This window comes from Sapajus apella, unplaced genomic scaffold, assembly GCF_009761245.1.
Source record: "Sapajus apella isolate SASKATOON/1434 unplaced genomic scaffold, GSC_monkey_1.0 scaffold13, whole genome shotgun sequence".
Lineage (NCBI taxonomy): Eukaryota > Metazoa > Chordata > Mammalia > Primates > Cebidae > Sapajus > Sapajus apella.
In genome coordinates, this window is record NW_022436953.1 from 2823856 (window position 1) to 2849448 (window position 25593).

Genomic DNA, 25593 nt, shown 5'->3' on the forward strand with positions numbered 1-25593 from the left:
TCGATGGGTTTTGGGTGTGTCTTTTGATTGGGGGATTTAGTCACTTTAAATTTAGGATTAATAACAATGCATGTGAATTTAATACTGCCATTTGATGTTAGCTGGCTGTTTTGCCCATTAGTTGATGTAAATTCTTCATTATGTTAATGTTCTTTACTTTTTGGTATATTTTTGGAAAGACTGATACTGGTTGTTCCTTTCTATGTGTAGTGCTTCTTTCAGAAGCTCTTGTAAAGCAGGCCTGGTGGTGATGAAATCTCTGAGTACTTGCTTGTTCATAAAAGATTTTATTTTTCCTTCGCTTGTGAGCTTAGTTTGGCTGGATATGAAATTCTGGGTTGAAAGTTCTTTTCTTTAAGGATGTGGAATATTGGCCCCCACTCTCTTCTGTCTTGTAGGGTTTCTGCTGAAAGATCTGCTGTGAGTCTGATAGGCTTCCCTTTGTGGGTAACCTGACCTTTCTCTCTGGCTGCCCTTAGTATTTTCTTCTTCATTTCAACCCTGGTGAATCTGACGATTATGTGCCTTGAGGTTGGTCTTCTTGAGGAATAACTTTGTGGTGTTCTCTGTATTACCTGGAGTTGAATATTATCGTGCCTTGCTAGGTTGGGAAAGTTTTCCTGAATAATATCCTGAAGAATATTTTCCAGCTCAGATTCATTCTCTTCGTCACATTCAGGTACACCTACCAAACGTAGATTAGGTCTTTTCACATAGTCCCATATTTCTTGGAGACTTTGCTCATTCCTTTTTATCCTTTTTTCTCTAATCTTGTCTTCTCTAATCTTGTCTTATTTCATTAAGTTGGTCTTTGACCTCTGATATCCTTTCTTCTGTTTGATCAATTCCGCTGTTAAAACTTGTGCATAGCTTGCGAAGTTCTTGTGTTGTGTTTTTCAGCTCCATTAATTCATTTATATTCCTCTCTAAATTATCTATTCTCATTAGGATTTCGTCAAACCTTTTTTCAAAGTTCTTAGTTTCTTTGCATTGGGTTAGAACAAGTTCTTTTAACTCACAGAAGTTTCTTACCATCCACCTTCTGAAGCCTACTTCTGTTAATGGAACACACTCGTTCTCCATCAGGCCTTGTTCTGTTGCTGATGAGGAACTGTGATCCCCTGTAGAGGGAGAGGCGTTCTGATTTTGGGTATTCTCAGCCTTTTTAGGCTAGTTTCTTCCCTTCATTATAAATTTATCCATCTGTGGTCTTTATAATTACAGACTTTCTAATTAGGTTTCTGAGTGGACGTCCAACTTGTTGATTCCCAGCACCGGAATCTGAGCAACCCACTGCACTGGCTAAAACAGCAGCTTTAAGATTGTGGTGATTTTCTGCCTGGGAATCTCCAGTCTGGCTTTCTTCTTGAGTCCGTCCTTCAATCAGCTGAATAGGCAACTCTGCCTTCCCAGAGCTCCAAACGTTGACCAAAATGGGACCCAGTCCTGTTTACTCTGCAGCAAGAACCGCCACACCGAAGCGCTGGCAAAACCGCCACACTGGCCACAAGAGTTGCACTGGCGACCCGTGGGGCTCCTCCGCTGGGAATCTCCTGGTCCGTGAGCAACAAAAATTCGTCTGAAAGTGCAGCGTCCTCTCGTTCTCTGCACTTTAACTGGGAGCTACAATCCCGAGCTGCTAGTGATCAGCTATCTTGGATCTCTCTGTATACTTTCATTTAAGAATGTCATGATTAAAGGATAAGCACTGAGTTCTAATCCCAGCTTTTCTATTTAAAAGCCCTATTACTTTGAGCAACTTCTTGAGTGTTTTCTCAGTTATAAAATGGAGATGCCAAGTTAAAATAAAATTACTGTACTGTGAAGCTCAGAGGAGTTTTTACAGTTTTTAAAATTACAAATGTAAAATATAATTAATTTTCATCTGCAAATGACTGGCTAGGGAGCTATTCAAAAATGGCGACCTTCTGCCTTCTGTAATCTGTTTCTAAGTAAACATTATCCAAGGTATTTAAAAATCTGTCTTTGTGGGCTCACTAGTATTCAAATTCACAGAGCAGTTTTAGTGAGATGAGTGATATTCAAAGAGAATCAAAAATTCCTTAGCCAGGATTTCTTACAAATGACATAGCGATACACTATCTGAGCCAAAAATCAAAATAATGTATCACTTTCCATCTGCATCCTAAAGTTTACAAAACACTTGTTTTATTAAAGGAAATCATATTTTGATGCATACAGTAAGTTTTACTATGGTGTGACACTTTCTCAAAGAATGTAAGACAATTAAAAGAATTAAGATAAATAATGGTGTTTAAAGATAGGTTGGGGGAAAGAATTTACATCAGAGAAATATGATACTATATAGCACAAATATTAAACAGATAACTTCTTGTTAACAAAAAAAAAGTACCACTGAAAGAGAATAAACTGGTTGGGCGTGGTGGCTTATGTCTGTAATCCCAGCACTTTCGGAGACCGAGGCAGGCAGATCACCGAGATCAAGAGATTGAGACCATCCTGGCCAACATGGTGAAACAATACAAAAATTAGCTGGACGTGGTTGCATACACCTGTAGTCCCAGCTATTCAGGAGGCTGAGGCAGGAAAATAGCTTGAACCTGGGAGGTGGAGGTTGCAGTGAGCCAAGATCTTGCCACTGCACTCCAGCCTGGCAACAGGGCGAGACTCCATGTCAAAAAAGAAAAAAAAAAAAAAAAAAAAAAAGAAAGACAATAATTAAACAACAGTTCCTCTGCATATATTCTTTACCCACTGAAAAACAAACTGTAATTACCGACTAAAAGGTTATCTAGACAAGCAAGTTTTACAACAATGTGATTCTATCTATAAACTTTAAAATGTATATACTTCTGTATGCATGGCAAATGATCTGAAAAGATACATTCTTTTCAAGTCTGTTGAAAGTGGCTATGGAGTAGAGTTGGGGATAAAACATGAAGGGAGGCTTCTACTTTTTTTTTTTTGACAGTTTCACTCTTGTTGCCCAGGTTAGAGTGCAATGGCATGATCTCAGTTCACTGCAACTTCTGCCTCCCAGATTCAAGCACTTCTCTCACCTCAGCCTCCCGAGTAGCTGGGATTACAGGCACCCAATACGCCCAGCTAATTTTTATATTTTTAGTAGAGACGGGATTTCACCATGTTGCCCAGGCTGTTCTCAAACTCCTGACCTCAGATGATCCACCCACCTCGGCCTCCCAAAATGCTGGGATTAAAGGTGTGAGCCACCACCCCTGGCCAGCTTTCGCTTTTTATTTGATGTACATATTATTTAATGAGTATTCATGTCCCTGCATTACATTGATGATAAAATGGATAAAAAGCATAAATCTGTAAAAGTATGAAGAAATTAAGCAACAACTAGAAATGGCAGAGAGTTTATTCCCTTTAGCATATTAAGCTACCAAATAAGTGAGAAATAACCAGTCAACAAGTACTTACTGAAGAGCTACTACACAAAAGGCACTTCACTAGATTGTAGAAACTGCAGAAATGTTACAATCACTACTCTTACAGTGACCTGTAATCTAGGAGTAGAGCCAAGCCTACATGAACATTCACAAAAAATAACTGAGAACATAAAGCAGAATACGAAAATAGCCACAAGAGTGATTTTTAGATAATAAGTATTTTAGAAACTCAGGCTCAGTAAGTGTTTCATAAATGAATTAAACACTTTGAGCTAAGATAGTAAAGAATCATGAAAAGGAGGACAAACTTAAGCAGGGCTTTGAAAGAGGCAGAATTCAGAAATGGGTAGAATGTGGCAGAGGGATGATGGGGTAGAATATTCACAGGGTTAGAAATGAAAAGAATGTCAGAGAGGGTAGAAGTAGCATAACAAAAAGCTGTATCGCCTGCTTGTGAATAAACTTAGGCTGCTATGGGGAGGTGGAGAGAAGCAGCTGGCCAAGGAGGATAGGCTACTGTAGGGAGCCTTGAAAAGCTCAAAAACTTGAGCTAGCAGACAGGGGATGTCCAAGAAGGTTTCTAGCTAGACAGTGACAGGAGGAAAGTGGAGCTTCAGAAAGATTAATCAGACAAGATGGAGAGAGATTGAAGACAGGGAACCCAGCTGAGATGCTACAGAACAGGTGTGAGGTGATGAGTGCCCAAACCAGATGAAAACAATCACAAGGGAAACAACACTAATTATCATGTAGCCCTATTTTCAAGCAAACTTTCAAATCAGACTCCAGCTAATATAACGGCCTTTTTCTCTTGGGGAAAGGCCTTTGAAGCTGACTTGGTAGAGGAATGAGAAACACTGTGCTGCTATGTTGTAAGAGGGGTAATGAAAATCACCAACTGTGAAGTGAGACTGTCCTGGATTCAACCACAGCTCAGCCATTTACTAGTATAGTTACTTAACCCCTGAAACATTTTGCAGACTGTATAACCTCTTTGTTCCTTGATTTCTTCGTTTTAAGTGTGTATAGCTGTGTTCTCTACTTGAATTTAACAAAATCTCAGTTCAAACACAAAGATAGGGGAAAGAGGTATGAAGAAAAAACTTTCTTGAAATCTCACCATTATCAGTTCCCTTTTCTCTCCACAGGACTTCACTAGGCTTAGAACTTCAAGGAAGAATAAGTCAGAGTATGGTTCAGTGTATAAATAAAAAATAATTCTAAAATTGCCCAATAATTTTTTCAAATAGTCTCAAAATTGTCCAATAATTTTTTCAAATATTCTTCTCTTTGTTCCTGAAATTTCCCTTACATCAATAACACATTGATCCATTCTTATTATTCCTTTCAATGCATCTGATTCCAAAATATACCTCCTTCCCAGAGAAACTGTAAGTCCTATCCTACATTGAATCAGTTGTTGTTCTACTCCTTCAATATGTCCTAAAATTTGATAATCATTTCTTTCAATTGTTCATGTGTCTTCCTGCAGTTATTGTTCTCCGTTTTACCTAACAACTATTTTGTGTCATAACCCACAAGACCTTTGAATATGTTCATGAGACAATATTCATGGGAATGCCTATGGCACACATTTTTTCAATGCTCCACAATGCTTGGTTTAGGGCTTTTGGAGCCAAACAAATGAATGAGTAAATCAGACAATGCATGATTAAAAGATTAGATCTCTCTCTTATCTAAGCAAGGAGAAGAGTACAGGAATGGGATCTAATCCTGGTCCTATCAACTATTTAATACTTCATAGCAGAGGCTCCATTTAAGCCTGAAGGTTTAATGACTGACATCCCTGGGTCCCTGAAGCACAACTCATTAGCTGGGTAGTCTTGGGCAAGTTACTTAACCACTCTGTGCCTTGGTTTTTCAATCTGTCAAATGGGGTTAACAGTACTTTCTTCATAGAATTGATGGAAGGATTAATGTATTAATGCAGGCAAATTGCTTAAAACAGTACCTGGCACATAATAAGCATTCAATAATAAGCATTATTATTATTGTTGTGTTATTATTATTATTATTGAGCTGCAGCAAAACATTTATTCTTTCATAGTATTTAAGAGATATTGTCCCAAATCTGGGCAATTTTCAGTTTTCTAACAGCTTTCTAACTTCACATTCCAAACTGAGTGAAAATAAGGTACTGGTTTAACCTCTAATTCCTTCAACACAAACATAGAGATACATACATGCACCCATCTTTTCTAAATACACAGCATATATATTTCGCTCCTCATCATTTGCTACACGAAACCAAAACACATATATTTAGCTTTGTAAATAACATACTCTGTTTGACTTAATGTGTCTGTTCCATGCAGTGTGATGATGGTTATGTCTGAGTTTTTGTGTGTGTAACAACAGCAGTGTATTTTTATTGTAAATTCCTAAGGACAAAAATGACCTGTTTAAGTCCATCTGGGTACTTGGAATAAATTAGACTGCATATTCGGGAAGAATTTTTTTAAAAAATTCAGAGAAAAGAGGGAAAGATTAATGGGGACTGACTTAGCAGAAGGTTTAATGAAATATGGAATTTGAGCAGAGCTTTGAAGTACAGGTAAAATTTTCCATTTCAGGGAAAAGGCAGATGTGTGTTCCCTTGGGTTCCCCGATATCTAGCACTAAGTCTGGCTTACATGTTAAAAAACAATTACTGAATTGAGCAAAATTACACTGTCTTTTACCATACCAAAGTGAACAAAACTGAATGGGATTGAACTCAACTCAATCAGATAATGAAAGTGAAAGGATAAAATAACAAACTTGTATGAGGTATCTAAACCTTGAACAGTACTAATCAATAGTCAAGAAATATGTATATACTTTGCCTAATGATCACTGATGGACAAGTTCAGGGAATGAAACACCAAATTCTCTCATTCTCATATTCATTCTCTCAGTCTCTCTCTCTCTGTCTCCCTCTTTCTCTCACACACACATGCACACACAGAGCTCAGAGTTCCAATCTACTGTCTTATAGACTGAGATCGCTGAAAGCATGATTAAGACACTAAGAAGCACCCAAATTAAGATTCTTAACATCTAATCCATTTTGATGAAGAATTCTAAGAAGAGACTCCTGACTATAGGAATCCAGACCATGTGACCAGCAGGCTAAGCAAAACCAGGAAACTTTTTGAAAGAAACTGCTTTTCTTCCACTAGGTCCCTATCCCATCAGTAGGGATTGGGCTAACAGGAGAGATAATTAAAATGAATTTGGCAGAAGAATTAAAAATTTGGTATTGGCAACAGTAGTACAGTTGCATTATACAGAAAAATTGATGAATTATCTTTTTCCCCAATGCCCAAGTGGTAAATTATATAAATGTGGTCAGCACTAAAAGGTTTATTTACTGGCATTTCTGATTCACTAAATTAATTAAACTACCTCCACAAGTAATGGACCAATATTTCTTGGTCTCTACCACTTCTAGCAGTATGCACATGGCCACAATGACTACACACTGTGACTAGATATGGTGACTAAATCCTTGTAAGACACAGATTCAAATTTATTGGGATATGGTGAACTGCAGCTCATACTCAGAGACTGAGTACAAAATTTCAATGGTATTACAGAAATGCATCCATTTTTATTTCAAAAGGCAGAATAAAATAATTGTAAATAAAACTTCATAAATAAATACAAATACATAAAACTTCAGGTCATTACTGACACTTTTTAGTACAATATTAAATTATATCAAATCCTTCTAAAGTTATTGGCAGACAAATTGTGAAATGCCAAAGATGAAGTTAGAATGAAGGCTTTTCTTGGCCCTAAAAGTCTCTAAAAACTGCTTTTGGCTACTGCTGCCGAAGTGACAAGAGATCAGTAGTAAGTAATTTGACAATTACACCTGGGACCCATTAATCTTCCCAGCTTCAGTGTCAAATGGAAACCTGAAACTGGAAGCCTACTCAATGAGTAAATAAATTAATATTATAAAATAGTAGCCTGTTCTTATTCTACAAAAGTAAGAAGAGTGATATAAAAATAATCAAGCAAATTTTAAGACCTTTTACTTTATAAACCTTGCAATGTAAGAATCTAATTAATAATCCAATTTTAATATCTGTCTTTTAAGCATGCTTTGTAACTCAAACCTTGACAAATGCAGTTATTATAACACAGTTTAGTTAGAGGGAGGGGATGAGTGTGTCTAGTGATTTGGAAAGGGAAGATAGGAGAGACCAAGTGTCATGGAAGCCCTCTGTTAAAAATGTGTCCTTCCCTTCTGCAATGGAGTAAAATAAGATATAATAACCTCTTTTTTCCTACAGGGCCAATTCCATTTACCCTCAATTTCAAGATTCCTATAATCTGATCTGGATTTACCCAACCAACCTTTTCTCTCACACATGTACTTTCTTTTTCTTCTTCAATAACATATTTTGCAGTTAAGAAAAATAGATTAGAATGTATTAAAACCCAATTTTGACATAATTCTAGCAATACGAACTTTGCTTGGGACAATTTCTAATGTACTTTATTTTTTTGTATATTTTCTTTAATTATAAACATTTCTAAATTAACAAAAACATGTAAATAGGCTTCTGTAAAAGAGACTTTGACATCGTTCTAGCATGTGAACTAAGATAATTTCTAACATACTTTCTATGCAGCCAGGGCAGTCTCCTTCCCATCCAAATATATAAAATGATTTGCCTCATGCTCCTTCCCTTGAGTTACATATCTTCTCTTCTTGTCTCTATCTCTCCAAGGTCAATCTATCTATCTAGCTCCCACCTAAGTCTCACCAGCATTCAATTCTACTTTTTTTCTTATACCCTAGCAAACTATCATATTCCACTTAGCGCTTCATTCTAAATTGTCTTTTTGTTACTCTTCAGTTTTATCAGTGTTAATATTACCTCACCAACTACACTATTGGTTCATTGACAGCAGGACATAGCCTCTTTTGAAGAATACAAGTCAGGTATCTTATAGAGTATCCTTCAGTTTGAGTTTGACTAATGTTCTCTCATGTTTACTGAGAGTTACTATCTTATCATATCAGAGAATAATACATTATATCAATATGACTTATTTGCTGATGTTAACCTTAGTCACTGTTAAAATTATGTCTGTCGGTTTCTCCCATGAAAAATTACTACTTTCCCCTTTGGAGACTCTCTTCTTTAAATCCAACTCACACTCAAGGAAAGAAGAATTAAGCTCTACTTCCCAGAAGTGGAGAATTTGTGGATATATATTAAAACCACCACAATAATTAGTTAATAAATATTATGAGGGAGATGCTTTAAGGCTATGCAAATATCCTCTTTTATTTTAAAGTTCCACCCACTAAGTTCAACATTTAATTAGTGTATCTTGCCTAAAGCAATTATTACTGTTGTGTTATAATGGTGATTTTGAACAGCATCTTTTATTTATTTTACATTCTGCCATTCTTTGTCTAGCATGAAACTAAACAGAGAATAGATAATCAGTAAATACTTGTTAAATGTAACAGAATTTCAAAAACATTATGTGAAATAAAATGGGATAATAGAAGGTGGATAAGTTCAAGGCAAATATATATTTTGGCAGTTGTGGTGTTCTTACACCATATGTTTTGATTGATGGACTGGGATTAGAAAGACAAAGAATTAACTACTTCACCTGTGGGAAAACTTCCTAGAGAAATGAGAATAATAATAGTTACACAGTGTCTTAGACTTTACAAAGTATATACACATTCATCATTTAGAATTTAAAAGCTCTCCAAAGAGAAGAATCTTCACGAGATAAAGATAAAAGACATTTGAAAATTGTGAAAAGGCATTGTTATACCAGTAATTGAAAAATCAGGGATAGAAATTACATTTAAACTAACAAAGAAAAGCAAAAGTAAAGGCAAGGAAGAAACCGACACAATTTTTTCAAATGTAGTTCTAGTGCAAGGCTTTAAACTGGATGATAAAATTAATTTGATGCATAGCATAAAACCAAGACAACTTAGAAAACCAAAAATTAAGAGTATATGGTTAAAATCATGAAGAATGTCATTAAAAAATAAGCATCAAGAGTGGACTGCATGGGAATATGTGTTGAAGGTGTAAAATGAGTAGAGTCTTCACGTATACCTTCACTCATTTCTCCACTGGTCACCTCCTTTTCCCCAGGGCCTTTCACAGTGCTTTAACCTACTATACACCCAAGAAAATTTGCTGAAGATCTACCATGTGTCATAAAGGCTACACATTGTAGATATACAATAATTAGATATGGTATCTTCCTATAAAGAATTTGCATTCTAGTTGGAAAGGTAAAATATAAATATATATTTAAAGTTAACTATATATATATAATATATAGTTAAAATATGTTATATATGTATATAAAGTTAAATGGCTTAACAAGGCAGAAGGAGCCAAAAGAAAAGCATCAAGAGTAAAAGCTACAGTAGTCCAGAGAAGGAATAGAGAAAGAAGAGATCACTGTGGAATGACCTGTTCAAGAACAGTTTTGTGCAAGTAAGAACATTTGCAGTGGGCCTTCAAAAACTAGGTAGGATGGGGTAAGCTCTGACTTGAGCCAGGAGAAAGACATTCAAGGCATATTCATATACTAATGAACAAAGGTATGGGGTTGAGATAATGAAGGTGTTTTAAGGAGACAGTGAACAATCAAGTAAGTAGGGCTGTAACAAAAGGTATATGGAAACACAGGGTAGTAAAAGTAAACTGAGACTGAAATGTGAAAGGTTTTGAATGCCAAGCTGAGGAGTTTGAACATATTATGCAAGCAATCCAAAAATAACCAAGGTTTTTGAGCAAAAGAGTAACATGACGAATATGACATTACAGAAATATTAAGCTGGCTTTTGATATACATTAAAAAATGGTGTACATCTTCATTAAAGATACAGTCATGGTCATAGAAATGCATACAAATAAAGCACATTGAATATAATACAAAGAGGGGAAGACTGGGGAAAAAAATAAACTTACAAACAAAAGAATAACCCAAGATTTCTTTGTTGAGAGTAAGTAAAGCATAACATTACATAGACCAGAAAGGAAGTTAGGCAACGGTAAGATTCCTAGGGTATAACGAACAACTTTATTTTTACTTCTTCCAGCAATACTATGTGTGTGTGGAATTCAAGGTACCTAAGTATAGAGCAGAATAGTTAACTGCATTAAAGGAGTAACCAGTGAAGCTCCCAAAGTGATACATAAACAGTGGTTTTACAAAGTTAGAGAAAATACAGTTGCATTAATATGCTTCAAAAGTATTTGGAAAACAGAAGCCACAGGAGTTGTTAATTGCATTATTAATTTGGGGGAAAGGAGGGGGACAACAAAATCACATCAGGGGCTAGACACAGTGGCTCATGTCTGTAATCCCAGCACTTTGGGAGGCAGAGTTGAGCAAATCACTTGAGATCAGGAGTTTGAGACCAGCCTGGCCAACATGGCAAAACCCTGTCTCTACTAAAAATACAAAACTTGGCCAGGTGTAGTGGCTCACACCTGTAATCCCAGAATTTTGGGAGGCTGAGGCAGGCAGATCACGAAGTCAGGAGATTGAGACCATCCTGTCTAACAAGGTAAAACCCCATCTCTACTAAAAAAACACACAAAAAATAGCAGGGCATGGTGGCACGTGCCTGTAGTCCCAGCTACTCAGGAGCCTAAAACAGGAGAATCGCTTGAACCAGGAGATAGAGGTTGCAGTGAGCCAAGATCATGCCACTGCACTTAGCCTGGGCAACAGAGCAAGACTCTGTCTCAAAAAACATTAGCCATGAATGGTGGTGCATACCTGTAATTCCAGCTACTCAAGAGGTTGAGGCATGAGAATCACTAGAACACCGGAAGCAGAGATTACAGTGAACCAAGATTGTGCCATTGCCCTCCAGCCTAGGCAACAGAGCAAAACTCCATGTCAAAAAAAAAAAAAAAATCACATCAGGGTAGCAATATAAATGGATTAACCAGAAAAGTGGAGGCTTTTCGCTCAAAGCTGCAACTATCCATTCATTTTAATATCAGCACATAACAAAAGCCACCTTTGGTTCTCACCTCTGTTCCTTAAAGATAATTCTCCCTACATTCTCTCAATCCTCTCAAATAATTTCATAAATCTACCTTCTGCCTTCTGTATAAACTTTAGTTTCATGAAATCTTACTCACACCTTAATCCCACTTTAAAACATTAAATATATGTTATAAATTTGCTGAAGTTGCCTTTAATGAAAGTAAGAATCCTTACCTTTCTTACACTGTTGTACAGTCAAAAAAATAACTTACAAACATTACCTCTTAGAACCTTCAGAGAAGCAATGCACAGCAGGTAATTATCATCATCCACATGCTATAAACAGTAAGCCCGGGGCCACGCATTCATAAATGATAGGACCAGGCCTGCAATGCAAACTTTCTAAGTCCAAATTCCATTTTCTCTTCACTGTGTCACTGAGTTTCATAACATGCCAGTAGGTATATCTTATTACTCAAAACGTATGTTATTCTGTACTATGTTTAAGTAAATACATCTTTTAATAAGACACCTTTATGCCCAAGTGCTTACTACAGGACCATTTACTAAGAAGGCTTAATTATTTTAAGATGCTCATAATGATAACAGTTATCACTAGATGAAAAGGGACAACGGAAGCAAAATGTTTGCAAAATTGCTGAGACTACACCAGGAATATTTTGCCTTGAATTCTGCAATACGACACACAACAACAAAGACAGTATGGGTAATTTAAGGATGTGTGAGCTTCAAAGGGCAGAAATAGGACATCTTCATTCTCTTTAACTCAGTTAAGCCTCAAATACTGATATAGTTCAGAGCATCTTATTACTAGGAAAACATAAATCAAAAGGAGTTCAACTAGGAGCAATAAAACAGATTAGTGTCTGGAAGGACTGACTTTAAAGAAAGTTTTAAAAGAATTAGATCCAGGTAGTCAAGATAAAAAACAGCTATGAGGAAGCTTTTTTTTTTAAGCTAACACCCACACCAAAGGCAGAAATTATATCAGGAAAATGCAAACAGGAATAACTGTAAATACTTATAAAGTGAAAATTCAGGAGAAATTTCCCAGCAAAACCTTATGAGATAGAAAACCTCACTCCCCTAGGGGTGATGAAAACTAAATTTCTAGAGATATTTAATGCCAGGTTGGACAAAACAAGAAAAGGATTCCATATGGAATGATCCTATAGTGGCCCCTGACATGGTAGAAGGACTAAAGATGGCCTCTTAGATCTTTACCATTTATGTTTTTTTTAAATTCTATGAAGTCTTACAGGGCACTGCCTTTTGCCAATTTCTTTTCTCCCCATGATGCCCACTTTCTCCTTTCACAAAGGGAAACAAATTGTAGCCTTCGTTTTAAGCAAATCTCATTGTTCTCAGTGTAATACAATCCTAGGTACAAGGCTGGGAGAAACAGACCAATTTCTAAACTTATAGTGGTCCTTTTCTCTCCAGCAATTCCTGGGGCTCTTACAAGTTTTCTCACAAACTAAAGAGGAAGTAGTTCAAATGGACTGGAAGAAGAGCTATCTCATCAGGAAAACCATTAATATTCTCCCTTCTTATGTGTGATCACAGAGCTGAGAGTGACTCTAGGAGCTGGTTCTGGGTCAAATTACCATCAAAGGTGCTGTTAAAGACTATCTTTTACCTTTCAGCATTTATGCTGAGTGACAGCAAAAGTCTACTCGCAATACACACTTTCATAGCAATGACTTTTATCTTTGAAAAGATATAGCCTTAAACACCTACCTGCTTTGGCAAATGTCATAAAAGAACAAGTCCTAGTCACGCTCCAAACTCAAGAAGTCTCAGCCTTGCCCTCTTTCTCTGTTCTGGCACTTTAAAAAAGTATTCCTCGGCCAACCTAGAAATACATTCCAATACCTCTCCAGAAGTCCAATTTAGTGAAGGCCCAAGAAAACACAGGGCATTTGCTCCTTTAGCTGATTTGTCAGGACAAGATGTAACAAAATTCAGAGAGCTCTGAAAACCTGTCCCTGAGCCCTTTGTAAATACTCCAAGAATGGACACTACTGCCTCTTCTATCTAATCTTAACAGTGTCAATAGCTCAAGAAACGCCAATACCCATCATGCCTCTTTGAAAGTACATCCCCCCCTCAAACAGAAAATTCATAGATACTAACACCTAACCTTCTAAACAAAAATTTTTCAATAGCATTTTCATTTTTTATCTAGTAAAAATGAGACTGTTCAAACCAAAAAAAGATTGGCCTCTCAGATTGAAATAGGATTTCAAGTTTTCAAAGCCCTTCCAACACTTATCTAATCCTGTCAGGAAAGAAAGCTGGCATTTGTAATCCCATTTAAAACAGAAAAAAATGCAACTCTGAGATCAGGCAATCTGAAGAAGAACACACTGTAGAGATTTCCAAACCTTCCTCAATAAAGGACCAATCTAAAAGGGATTATTAGAGTGGGTTTCAGAAACGGCTGAATCCCTTCTGTACCCTTATCCCAGGAAAGCAAGAAATAAGAAAAACAAAAAGGCACTTGTCTAGAATTTTAGCTATGAAATATGACTCTGACTTTTAATAATCTATGAACGTGGCTGAATTTTCTCAAGAAACCTGCTGCATCTACAACCCGCAGGACCAGCCTGCCAGCAGTTTGGGCTACCAGCTCGCAGCCTCCGAGACAGCTGGCCAGTAAAAGGCCAGCAGCTGGGTGAGAACCCCTCTTTGCACAATGAGGTCAGGAGTTCCACATTGCAGTGTCCCCTCATCTAAAGCTTCCAACTTTTCAGGCGAGCTGAAACCAGGCTCTCCAAATCTGCCTCAACGCGCGCGCGCGCGCGCGCGCGCACGCGCACACGCACACACACACACACACACACACACACACACACACACACACAGCCGGTGCTCGCTTCCGCTCCCCAGATAAAGAATGGTAATCAAGTTTCTCACCATCCTCATAGTTTTTGAGATAGTAATCCGGGCCCGGGCCCCCGCGGCTTTTCGCCGGGTTCCTCAGGTTCTGGAACTGCAGGAAGTCGGTCCTTTTGCCCCCGAAGCGCAGAAAGGCGGGAGAAAGTCCCCGGGCCAAGGTCACCAAGCGCTTGGAGCTGCAGAGGTAGAGAAAAAGAGAGGAAAGGTTCCTGAGACAGGACAAGAGCGCGTGGGCCACGGAAAAGGGCCCTCTTCCCACTCCCTGACGGCGACCTGGCCGAGGCTAGAGGCTCTGTGCCTGCCTCAGCCCGCAATCCAGGTTGGCCCCTGGCAGCTCCTCAGCGTCTCCCTAGTGCCCCGCGCCCCAGCCTGACCTCACCGCCCGGCTCCCGGGGCTACGCCTCCCGCTTCCAGGCACTCGCAGCGGTCCCCTCCCGCAGACACCCAGATCCTGATCTCCTAAAGGCTACAGATTGTGTTTGTTCATAGAGTGTATGGGGTGGAGATGTATGCGCTAAGAGCACGAGCACGGCGCTAAGGCGCAGTTGCCCGGCTTCTGCCACTGCCAGGAAAGCGCTCCGGGCGGAGACGCGCCAGGCGCGCCTACCTCTGGCTTCCGACAGTTGCCAAAAACTTGTATGCTGAAAGCCGGCATTGCCTCCTAAGCCCCAGCGGCCCCACAAACCTCCGTGCAGGAGGCAAAACCTTCCTTGTTACTCTGAGACCAGGCCGGTCGCCTGAGCTCAAGTGGATTCCTACTTTTTACTTTTAATGTCCAAGTTGATTTTCCTTTTTCACTATATTGTGAAAACCGCATTGTTTTCTAAATCCCCGGAAGGAGAGATTCCAGGGTAAACCCTTGCCTCTACAGGAACACTTCTCCAATCCCGCACCACCACCACCGCCGCCGCCACCACACACACACACACACACACACACACACACAGAGAGAGAGAGAGAGAGAGAGAGAGAGTGTGTGTGTGTTTGTGTGTGTGTAAAGGCAAAGTCTCTTTGGACTCTGAATAATTCTGCCTGATCCCAGTAAAGGTAACATCCTCCATCCCACCCCACCCCGAAGTTAAGCTCCATCTTTCTTCTTTCCCATTTGGGGCCGTTTGGAACCGCTAGGGAAAATGAAGCTTCCCGAAATATGGAACCTGCGCGTTAGGGGATACTAAATAAGCACCAAAACAAAAGCATCTACATCTATTTAAGGTCAGGATTTCTATCGATAGGTCTTTTTAAAAGCCAAAGGCTACTGCTTTGGAAAGGAGTGGGGAAGGAGCAATGCAGACACTGATAATGCTAAAGGGAATCAGCTGTTGAGTTCCGGGTTTGTAAATTATTTTTTAATGCTTTGCTGTTTCAGATTCTGAAAGCCCAAATCCAAATGGTGACGTTAAAGAGCATCATAACGGAGGTGGATACGAGACAGAAAAAACAGACACTCCGCTTTTGGAGAGTTTTTGAGATGAGACGTGGCTACCCCAGGGTCTAGTAACCAGAAGGGTCGTTAGGCTGAGGTCTCTGGGACCGCGCTCCAGGACAGTCACAGTCAGGGCGTCGCGTGGGCCTCCTATCGCAAAGGAGACGTCCGCGCGAATCCAGTCCTGGGGAAACAGCATTTCCAAAAACCTTTCATCCGGAAGCCTGCACAGCCAATGCGAATGCGCTCCGCCAGGACTTCTTCCCCGAAAAGCTGCCTTCCAGACTCTTTTCAGCGGCAGGAAAACATTAGGCGAATAGGCTGATTTTTAAAAAGAAGAAAGCAAGCTGGGAGGTGGGGGGTGGTGGGGGGCGGTCTGTGCAGCTGAAGGAATGAAAGTGGGGCAAGCATTGCGGAAAACCCCTGTTGCACCCTACATTCGGACAAGCTCAGAGACGCGCTCTGCTGCACGAAAGAGCTTTCAAAGAGGAAGCTGGGCCGCGTGGAGCTGGCTGTTCCTCCCTCGCAGCAATCGCACCAGCAGGAACCGAAACGGCCTCGGCAAAGGCAGCTACAGCCTCTCAGTCCTCCGACTACCCTTCCTCCTGCTGGAAGGAGCGCTCCACGTGGCGCCTCCCGCTACCTGCCGCGTCCACAGACCCGACTCGGGCCAGGGGGACAACCCCAAGAGTTGAGAGGCAGGCGCATCTCAAGAAGCAAAACTCGAATTTCGCAAGGAGTGAAAAATATGAAGGACGCACACAGACGCGGCCTTCGGGCAGAGCGGGACTGAGAGCGCTGAGGGCTCTTGGAGGGGAACCCACAGGCTGAGGCTCCAACTTGGAGGGAATTTTTTAAAACTCAGCAGTGGGATTCGACATTGCAGAGGCTTTATTTCTTATTTTACACTGCAACTCTGTCCCTGGTTGGGAAGGGATCGCAGTTGCCTAACTGCCAAACTGCAACAACCCGGGGAGAATGTGAGCCCAATTAGATTACAAGCTCTAGAGCAAAGGGGATCTCAAACCTCCGGGTTTGCTAATCCGCTGGTGCGGGGTTCAGATCTCTAAAGCCTCCCTGGAGTATTTCTGGGACTCTTACCGCTTCCCTTATAATGCTGTGACCCCAGCGAGGATTTTTTTTTTCTTTAAAGAAAAGCTAAACTGTGCAGTTACCGCAGGAGATTTAAGGAGGAGGAACTGGGGGGAGGGGGGCATTCTGTCTATAAAAAGCGCCTTACAAAGTCCTGAAGTCTGGAGATGACAGCAGAGGATATAAAATAAAAAATTTTAACTCCGATCCAACTTGCCCACCACTCAAGCCTCTGCTTAAATTCGTTTTCTTTCTGGGAGAGAAAACTGCCGAAACGATCTTTCCGTGGAAAATTCCACTTTCGTGCAATCCCCGCTCGAACACTCATAGACACACACACACACACACACACACACACACACTCCTCTCTCTGTCTCACAAACATACAGACACACACACACACACACACACACACACACACACACACATTCCTTTCAGGTCTTTGTTGTTTGGGACCTTTTTCTTCGCTTTTGTAACTGCCCTGAAACTCTTGTTTCTTTTTCAGAAGGAGATGGGGAAGCTAATTGTGGATATATGTAAGCACAACATTTTTTCAGTCATAACTGATAAGTTTCTGAAATGCCTTCTGCATTGCAAACATGTGCATCTTAATAGAAAACATTGCTTTTCTCAATCACTAGTTACAGCCTCATAGCACATAATCCAGGGGAAGGAAAACCTCCTTTCTTCTCTTTGAGAGATCTGCTTGACTTATTTTCTTCTTTCCCCTTTGGAATGGGGGATAGGAAGGGGTTGGGGTGGTGTTACTAAAAATTTAAAATGATCCATCGAAGCCCCTGCCTTACCTTAGGAAATCGAGCCAGCCATCATGAATGATGGACGGATCCAGCTGCAGAGAGAGGAAGTTCTCATTGACTGTCCTGACTGGGTTCTTGGTGCTCACATCAAGTAGAATCAGGGTCTTTTCCTTCAAACCTGGAGGTCTGTCTACAGGCAAGGGTCTCCTGCCTCCAGCTTGGGAGGAAAGGGAGAGATGGAGCAACAGAGCCAAGTAGAGAGCCCCCGGGGCTAGGCACGCGGGGGGGCGGGAGTTGCTGGAGGGCATGGCTTCAGGGAAGGCACAGAGCACCCTCATTCAATTCCTCAGATTTAAACCTCTCTTCCTACTGGGTCTCGCTAGTGACTAATTGTCCTTATCTAAAGTGTGTGTCTGTCCGCCTTTTCCCCCCTTTTTTTCCTTCCTCCCAGCCCCCCCCCACTCTCTCTCCCCCTCTCTCTCTCTCTTTCGCTCGCTTTTTTTTTCTTCAGTGTTTTGGTGCTGGTGGAGCGAACTCACGCCCCTAGCCAGCCTTCCCAGTGACTCCTGCCAAGAGAACTCGTACACCGGCACCGCCCCTTTAAGAGATTTCTACTGCAGACATTTTTTAACTTTTTAAAGGTAAGGGGAGGGGGCAGGCAGGAAGGAGGAGAAAAGGGTGGCGTTGTACCCTCCTAATTTAACCCTCTAGGGTCAGGAAGCAGAGGGAGGAATCCAAACTGTGCTATTGTGCCATCTCGGTACAGACCGAGGCGTCTTGTTTTAACTTCCCTCCCTGCGAGGCTCTGGAGGGCGGTTCAAGCTCCGACTCCGACCCGAAAGCCCCAGCACCAACCCTGGGCACACTGGGGTAGTGTTCCAACCAACAGCGCGCTTGTTTGTCCTGACAGCGTCAGGCACTTCGTCTGCTCAGGGCCGGCTGGTCGAAGCAGCAAAGCAAGGGCGATTAAGTTGCAGAGGGGTCTTGAGGCGGTGATCCTGTCAAAGCGTAGAGCCGTGAAGGAGATTCCTTGAACAGGATCCCTGATCTCTGTGACGCTCCGGGTAGCCATACAGAAGCATCCTCTGACCTCGATAGGGCAAAAATGGCCAAAAGGAAACCTGGTCCAGCAGTTTCTCCGATCCGAGGGCCAAAAGGGACACGCACCCTGGTCCAGCAACCGAGGAATAAAGGTCTTGGGGCGTCAATATACGCTGGCTTTGGCCAAATCGAAGCTACCTGGATGGTGCTTGGATAGTCAAGGCGGCTCTGCGTTCATCTGTGCCACTGCTTGGCCACTCTATTCTGCTGTACACACAGGTAGAGTTCCCCCCCTCAAACCAGCCCCACCTGGAGGTCAATCCTATACCTAGCCCTGCTGCAGGGAAGTGTGCCTTTACGGTGTCAGATGGGACCATAGTGACACTTTCGGGTTTCCATTGGCCCCCAGTCAAAAACCAGAGTCCCCCTGAAGGTGGTTAACAGCTGGAAGCCGCGAGATGCACAACCTGCCGCTGCACATCGAGCTTCCACCCCACAACAGCTTGCAAATTGAACTCTAGGTCCTATCCTGAAGCGAGGGAGAGGGGTTAGGCGCAGTTTGCTGCGGTCACATTGCTGGGCCCAACTTTCAGCTTCTTTCTGAAACAAAATGGGCCTTCTACTTGGCAGATAAAGAGAACTACTTAATGCAGTGTGGGCAGGCAGAATCGCAGAAGCGTCCAAGGGCCTCCTTGGTATCAAACAAGCAAAATCCTAAAATGCAGAACAAGGGTTTTCCATAGGGGTGGATGCACAAGGGTAACAGCAACATGTCTCCTCTTCCCTCCCTCCAGACCAGGATTAACAAATCTGAAAAGAGCTGGAGTAGATGACCTTCAGCTGAAATTCCCTGAAGGACATCTACTAACCTAAGCACCCAGGAAATCGACATTGTGTTGCATTCATCTGTGAAGTGCCATGAAGAACTTCTAGAAATAGGACTGCATAAAATGAGGATATGGGAGAAAGCAAATGCAAGTCATATTATTTAAAGATAATTTTTTTAAATCAAGCTGTTACATACTGAAGTACTGGATGTTGGCTCCAGACCTAAGGCCTATTTCCTTCAGTTCCTGAACATTTCTAACACATTTAGATCCTTTAAACTGTGCATGTGTGTGTGTGCATGTATGTGTGTGTGTGTAGGTGTAGGTGTGTGGTGTGGTATAAGTTTCAATCAAAATTTTTGTAATTTTTAAGTATGTACTGAGCACCTCTTAGAGATGGCAACAGCATGGTGAGCAAACACTTTTGTCTTTGTGTTCCCAGACCGGAGCACTTAGTAGGCATTCAATAAATTCTGTGAAATAAATTAATGGTAAATCCAATCATGCTCGACACTGAAATAATATGCCCCTCTCCAGAAGAATGTGAAAAATAAATAGTTTTATTTGTCACAGTAAATTATGTTTTGGGTCTCTGTTCAATAATTCGTTTTCCCAATTATTAACATTTCCCTGGCCATCTCCTTCAGAAAACACTTACCTTGTAAAGCCATTAGTTCATCTGCTATATTAAGAACTCTTTTAGTTATATATTTTTGACAATGAGCCAGATTTTCCAAGGGCCTAAATAACCCTTGGCTTACAAGTGAATGCACTTTTAGAAGCCATGTTAATTGGGACTGGTGGATGACAATTTGAATAAATATACCCACTAGATGTCTATAATTAATATACCTTTCAAAAATACCTATTCTTGTGACCAAGAATGAGCTTGAGTATAATGAGAATCTGCTTAATTATGAATTTTTACCATTTTTGCTTACCAACCCAACTACTGTGTAATGGTTTGCTGGCCTCGTTAACTTAAGTAGTATTTAATGTTTTTATCAGAATCTGTATGTGGTATTAAAATCAAAATCAAAAAAACAAAGTGCTTAATTCCTGATGAAAACTATTTCTCTACTCCAGCCACTGAAATTCTAAGTAATTCTAAAGAGGACATCAGGGGAAAGAAATCAGTGATATTTACGGGGTTAGCCCTTGTTGGTCTCAAAGATGATTTTATTGTTTGGTCTTTTGGTTTAGTTTGGGTTTAGCTCTCCAGAGACACTCTTTGCAAATAGCTACCACACACATACCATATCATGGTTTTTGTCTTGCCTCTCATCTAGCCCTAAATTATATGCTGTAAGTAGTTCATTGTTAATCAGTATATTAGATTGATGTTTCTATACGATCTTCTGTATGCTAGGTAACAGCAATCTGCATCTCTGTATTGTTTTAGATTATAATTTCCTCCGAGAAAAGTATTGGGCCTCTGTATAAAATAAGAATTATCAAACCAGGCTCAGTGGCTCACACCTGTAATCCCAGTACTTCAGGAGGCCAAGGCGGGCGGATCACCTGAGGTCAGGAATTCGAGACCTGCCTGGCCAACATGGTGAAACCCCATCTCTATTAAAAATACAAAAATTAGCTGGGCGAGGTGGCAGGCACTTGTAATCCCAGCTACTCAGGAGGCTGAGACAGAAGTGCTTGAACCCGAGAGGTGAAGGATGCAGTAAGCCTTCGAGATGGTGCCATTGCACTCCAGCCTAGGCGACAAGAGTGAGACTCTGTCTCAGAAAATTAAAACTAAAATTTTTAAAAATAAAATAAAATATGAACTGTCAGGAACTAGATGCGTTGATGTCTCCTTGGAAACACTCTGCTTAGTACCTACTGAGTAGTCTCATAGAGAAATTGCTTTGATATTTAAGAGCCCAGGTTCCCAGAAATGTAAGAAGATATAAAGATTAACTGATTCAGTGATTTCTAGACTTTGGTATTTAAAAATAAATATTAGTTTAATGGGGAAAGTGAATATATGTTTGTCAATTTTTTATTTCATCTAGTAAGGACCTTTAAAAAAACTGTCAGCTACTTATCTCTATTACCTTCCAAAAGAAAAGAAAATTTTAGGCTGGGTGCAGTGGCTCACGCCTATAATCCAAGCACTTTGGGAGGCCGAGGCAGGTGAATCAACTGAGGTCAGGAGTTAAGACCAGCCTGGCCAACATGGTGAAACCCCATCTTTACTAAAAATACAAAAAATTAGCCTGGTGTGGTGGTGGGTGCCTGTAATCCTAGCTACTTTGGAAGCTGAGGCAGGAAAATCGCTTGAACCCAGGAGGTGGAGGTTGCAGTGAGCTGAGATTGCACCACTGCACTCTAGCCTGGGCAACAGAACGAGATTTCATCTCCAAAAAAAAAAAAAAAAAGAAAAAGAAAAGAAAATTTTAACATCTGAACAAAAGCTAAAATGACATGTCAAAATAAAGAACAGATGTTTAAAATGAATACATTTAGCTTTATGAAAAATCCCAGCTGGGCACAGTGGCTCACGCCTGTAATCCCAGTACTTTGGGAGGTCAAGGCAAGTGGATCACCTGAGGTCAGAAGTTTGAGACCAGCTGGGCCAATTTGGTGAAACCTAGTTTCTACTGTAAATACAAAACTTATCTGGGCATGGTGGCAGGTGCCTGTAATCCCAGCTAACTCAGCAGGCTGAGGCAGGAAAATCACTTGAACTCAGGAGGTGGAGGTTGCAGTGAGCTGAGATCATGCCATTGCACTCCAGCCTGGGCAAGAAAAGTAAAACTCCATCTCAAAAAGGGAAAAGAAAAGAAAAATCCCATATTGTTATCATTTCATCTCAGACAAGAGGAAATATATACCAGTGACCAACGTGGGTACCAGGACTGGTGAATGCGACTACTGAGATATTATTCTGTGTTTACGGCCACATTCCACTTTGTAGCATATAATGTTGCAAGATGTACAGGCTAATGGTCATCTTGATTGCAGTGATTTCTTATGACTTTTCCCATGCCTTTTTGTCACTTTCAGCCTGTCACAAACTCATTAACTCTATATGCCTCCCACCCTTTCCTTCTACTAAACATTCAAAGCCTAGTTTTCACTATTCCCATTTCCACCTCCTGCAATAATTATGTCTAGCTGTCTAATAGAAAGAAAAAAAAATGTTTTACACCATAGCTAGGACTGGGAAGCATGAAGATATACCAACCAGTCCACTGTGTCCTCACTTACTGCCTGTATACCCAACTATGATGACTACTATTTATTGAGATCTCATGGTTCAGGCATGATGCTAGGGCTATATATGTTATCACATTAATCTTCTCAAAAAACTCTAAGAAGAGTTTTTTATAAGCTTCTTCTTCTACCTTGTTTACATATGAAAAAAATTGAGACTCAGATATTAATCAAGTTTCTCATGGTACACAGTAAATAAGTACCAACACAAAATTAAAACCAGGGCCATCTGACTCGAAAGCCTAGGTTTGTGTTCTTAGTCACCACAAGTGGCTAAAGTATTGTATAACCCTCTAGAGCCTGTCAATGTATAGTGGGGAAAAGAAACCTTAGAGTAGGAGTTGGAGGCCCTAGGTTTAAGTCCTGACTTTACTAGATCTAGTTTTATAAACTTGGATAAAATTTTTAACAGTTCTAAGCCTCAGCTGCCTTACCTGTAAAACTGATATAATATCCAAGAGTAAAGTAATAATCAGTAAGGTTATATGTGGAGAAAGTACTTTACAAATTCTAAAATATACTGTCAATCAGGCACAGTGGCTCATGCTAATCCCAGCATTTTGGGAGGCTGAGGCAGGAGGATCACTCGAGCCCAGGAGTTTGAGACCAACCTCAGTAACATAGAGAGACTCTGTCTCTACAAAAACTTTAAAAAAATTATCTGGGCATGGCGGCACACACCTGTAGTCCCACCTACTCAGGAGATTGAGGTGGGAAGATCACTAGAGCCCAGGAGTTCAAGGCTGCAGTGAACCATGATCATGCCACTGCACTCTAGCCTGGGTAACAGAGCAAGACCTTATCTAAAAAAAAAAAAAAAAAAAAAAAAGAATTATGCAATTGTGCTATTGGTTTATTGTTCATTCTTATTTCCTGTCTCCCACACGTGCTACTTAACTGATGACTATAGTAAGTCCCCTGACTACTAGATAGTAGACATGGGTCTGCCAAAACATGCCTCACCCTCCGACATCCAACCCAAGGAGCATACGCATGGTGGAATCCAAACAGATCCCTGCCTTACAATTGGAACATTTCTAGAACTTAATCCATGAGCATTAGATATTGAAAAGAAACCCAAACAAAACCAGACCCAACCCTACACTTTGGTTTGTCATGGTGTCAGCACAGCAGCCTACGACTAAGTTCCTAAATGCCACTTTGGACTAATTTTAAAAAGAATCCCAGTTTTTACTTTTACCCAATGGTGAAATTGGTTGCTCTTGTATTTTATGGAAAAAAAAATGTTTTTTTTAACCTTCATACATAGAAGCAAAAATACCTTAACTGCTGTAAACCTTCAAAAGTTAATAGAAGTGAGATCATACTGGTTTATTTCTTATTTTGATTGGAGAAAAATTAAATTGCTGCATTTCCAAGTGACCCATTTACATGGCATCCTCAGCTTAAACTGCTTAAGAAGAAATATAGTATGTGGTGAAATGTTAAAAAAAAAAAAAAACTGATGACTCTGGTAAGAATTAAGCTATACATAAATGACTAAGCGGTAAACTTGAAACAAAAGGTCAACTCTATCTAATATAATATGGTCAAACAACTCCAGACCACATATTTTAACCATGTAGGCTCTTCTGCCTGTGATTAGCATCTTTTAAGGAAGAAATTAGAGTAGGTTTTATATGTCTTCAATTTTCCACTAGGAAAGGGGTTACAAAGTATGTTATTTTATTATCAAGGACTGTCTCTGTCCTGCCAGAAGTAAGGAATGACAACACTTTCTCCATATGCAACATTGAAGAAGAAAAAAATTGCCAGCACTATTGACTAAACTATGGGTATGTTGGTTATTGAAAATACCTGAGAATTTTTATGTGTAATATCCCTGGGAAAAAAAACCAGATTGCCTTTCATGTGTTCAATGGCTTCATAATTTATAACTCTATGATTGCTCCACCTCATCATATGACAAAACTCTGGTCTTTGTCCTTACTACCCCCATCAAGCAGTAAATTTATTTGGGGAAGATCATAACCATAATAAATGTGATCAACTCCAATAAGTTCAGTTTGAAGCCCCTTAGCATGTTTCGGGGTAGGGATGACAATTATTTGGAGGACTGCTAGAAATAGAAAATTAACAGAAAAACAAATGAAAATTACTAGTCTTAGTCACACCCATTAAAGAATCTATCTTTTACCATCCCTGCCAATTTCACAATTTATATAATAACGTAAGTCCTGAAAAGCATCATATTATACTGAAAAAAGCATGGACTTCGGAGTCTAATAGACTGATTAAAATCAGGTTCCCAATTTACTATCTGCTAATGTGACCTTTGTTGAACAAGTCATTTATCATTCCCGGCTTCCAATTTCCCCATCTATAAAACAGGCATAAGTATATTTATTAACCTCCTTGTAATCCTAGCATTTTGGGAGGCCAAGGTGGGCAGATCACCTGAGGCCAGGAATTCAAGACCAGCCTGGCCAACACAGCAAAACCCCGTGTGTACTAAAAATACAAAAATTAGCCAGGCGTGGTGGCAGACACCTATAATCCCAGCTTCTCAGGAGGCTGAGGCAGGAGAATCACTTGAACCTGGGAGGCAGAGGTTGCAGTGAGCAGAGATTACACCACTGCACTCCAGCTTAGGCAAAAGAGTGAGACTCCGTCTCAAAAATAAAATAAAATACTAATCTCAACGTTGAGATTAATGGACCTGTAATAAAACATTTGCCTGTAATACAATTGTGTTTGTCAACTCCAAAAAAGTGACTAGCTATGGCTGTATTTTATTTTGTTCTCCAGGCTACTGGCATACTTTGACCTTTCTATTTTTATTTATTTTATTATTATTAGTGTTATTATTGAGACACGGTCTCACTCTGTCACCCAGGCTGGAGTGCAGTGGCATGATCATGGCTCACTGCAGCCTCTACCTCCTG

At 40.4% G+C, this 25593-nt stretch overlaps 1 protein-coding gene and 1 long non-coding RNA gene across 2 annotated transcripts in view; one reads left to right on the plus strand and one right to left on the minus strand.

Annotated features, from left to right (window-relative positions):
• The window catches only part of HPSE2 (heparanase 2 (inactive)), a 732977-nt gene extending 714963 nt beyond the window's left edge, over positions 1-18014 (minus strand). Inside the window, exons 1-2 of the mRNA XM_032281250.1 lie at positions 17652-18014; positions 14346-14503 (exon numbers count right to left, since the gene is read on the minus strand). Coding sequence (XP_032137141.1) covers positions 14346-14503; positions 17652-17941 — 448 coding nt within the window. The 5' untranslated portion in view covers positions 17942-18014. The remainder of the gene's footprint in view (positions 1-14345; positions 14504-17651) is intronic.
• On the plus strand, positions 1232-18880 carry LOC116553768. The gene is made up of 3 exons (XR_004269901.1): positions 1232-1374; positions 3605-3611; positions 18867-18880. It is a non-coding gene; the product is annotated as an uncharacterized LOC116553768 (long non-coding RNA).
• Positions 18881-25593: the final 6713 nt, after the last annotated feature.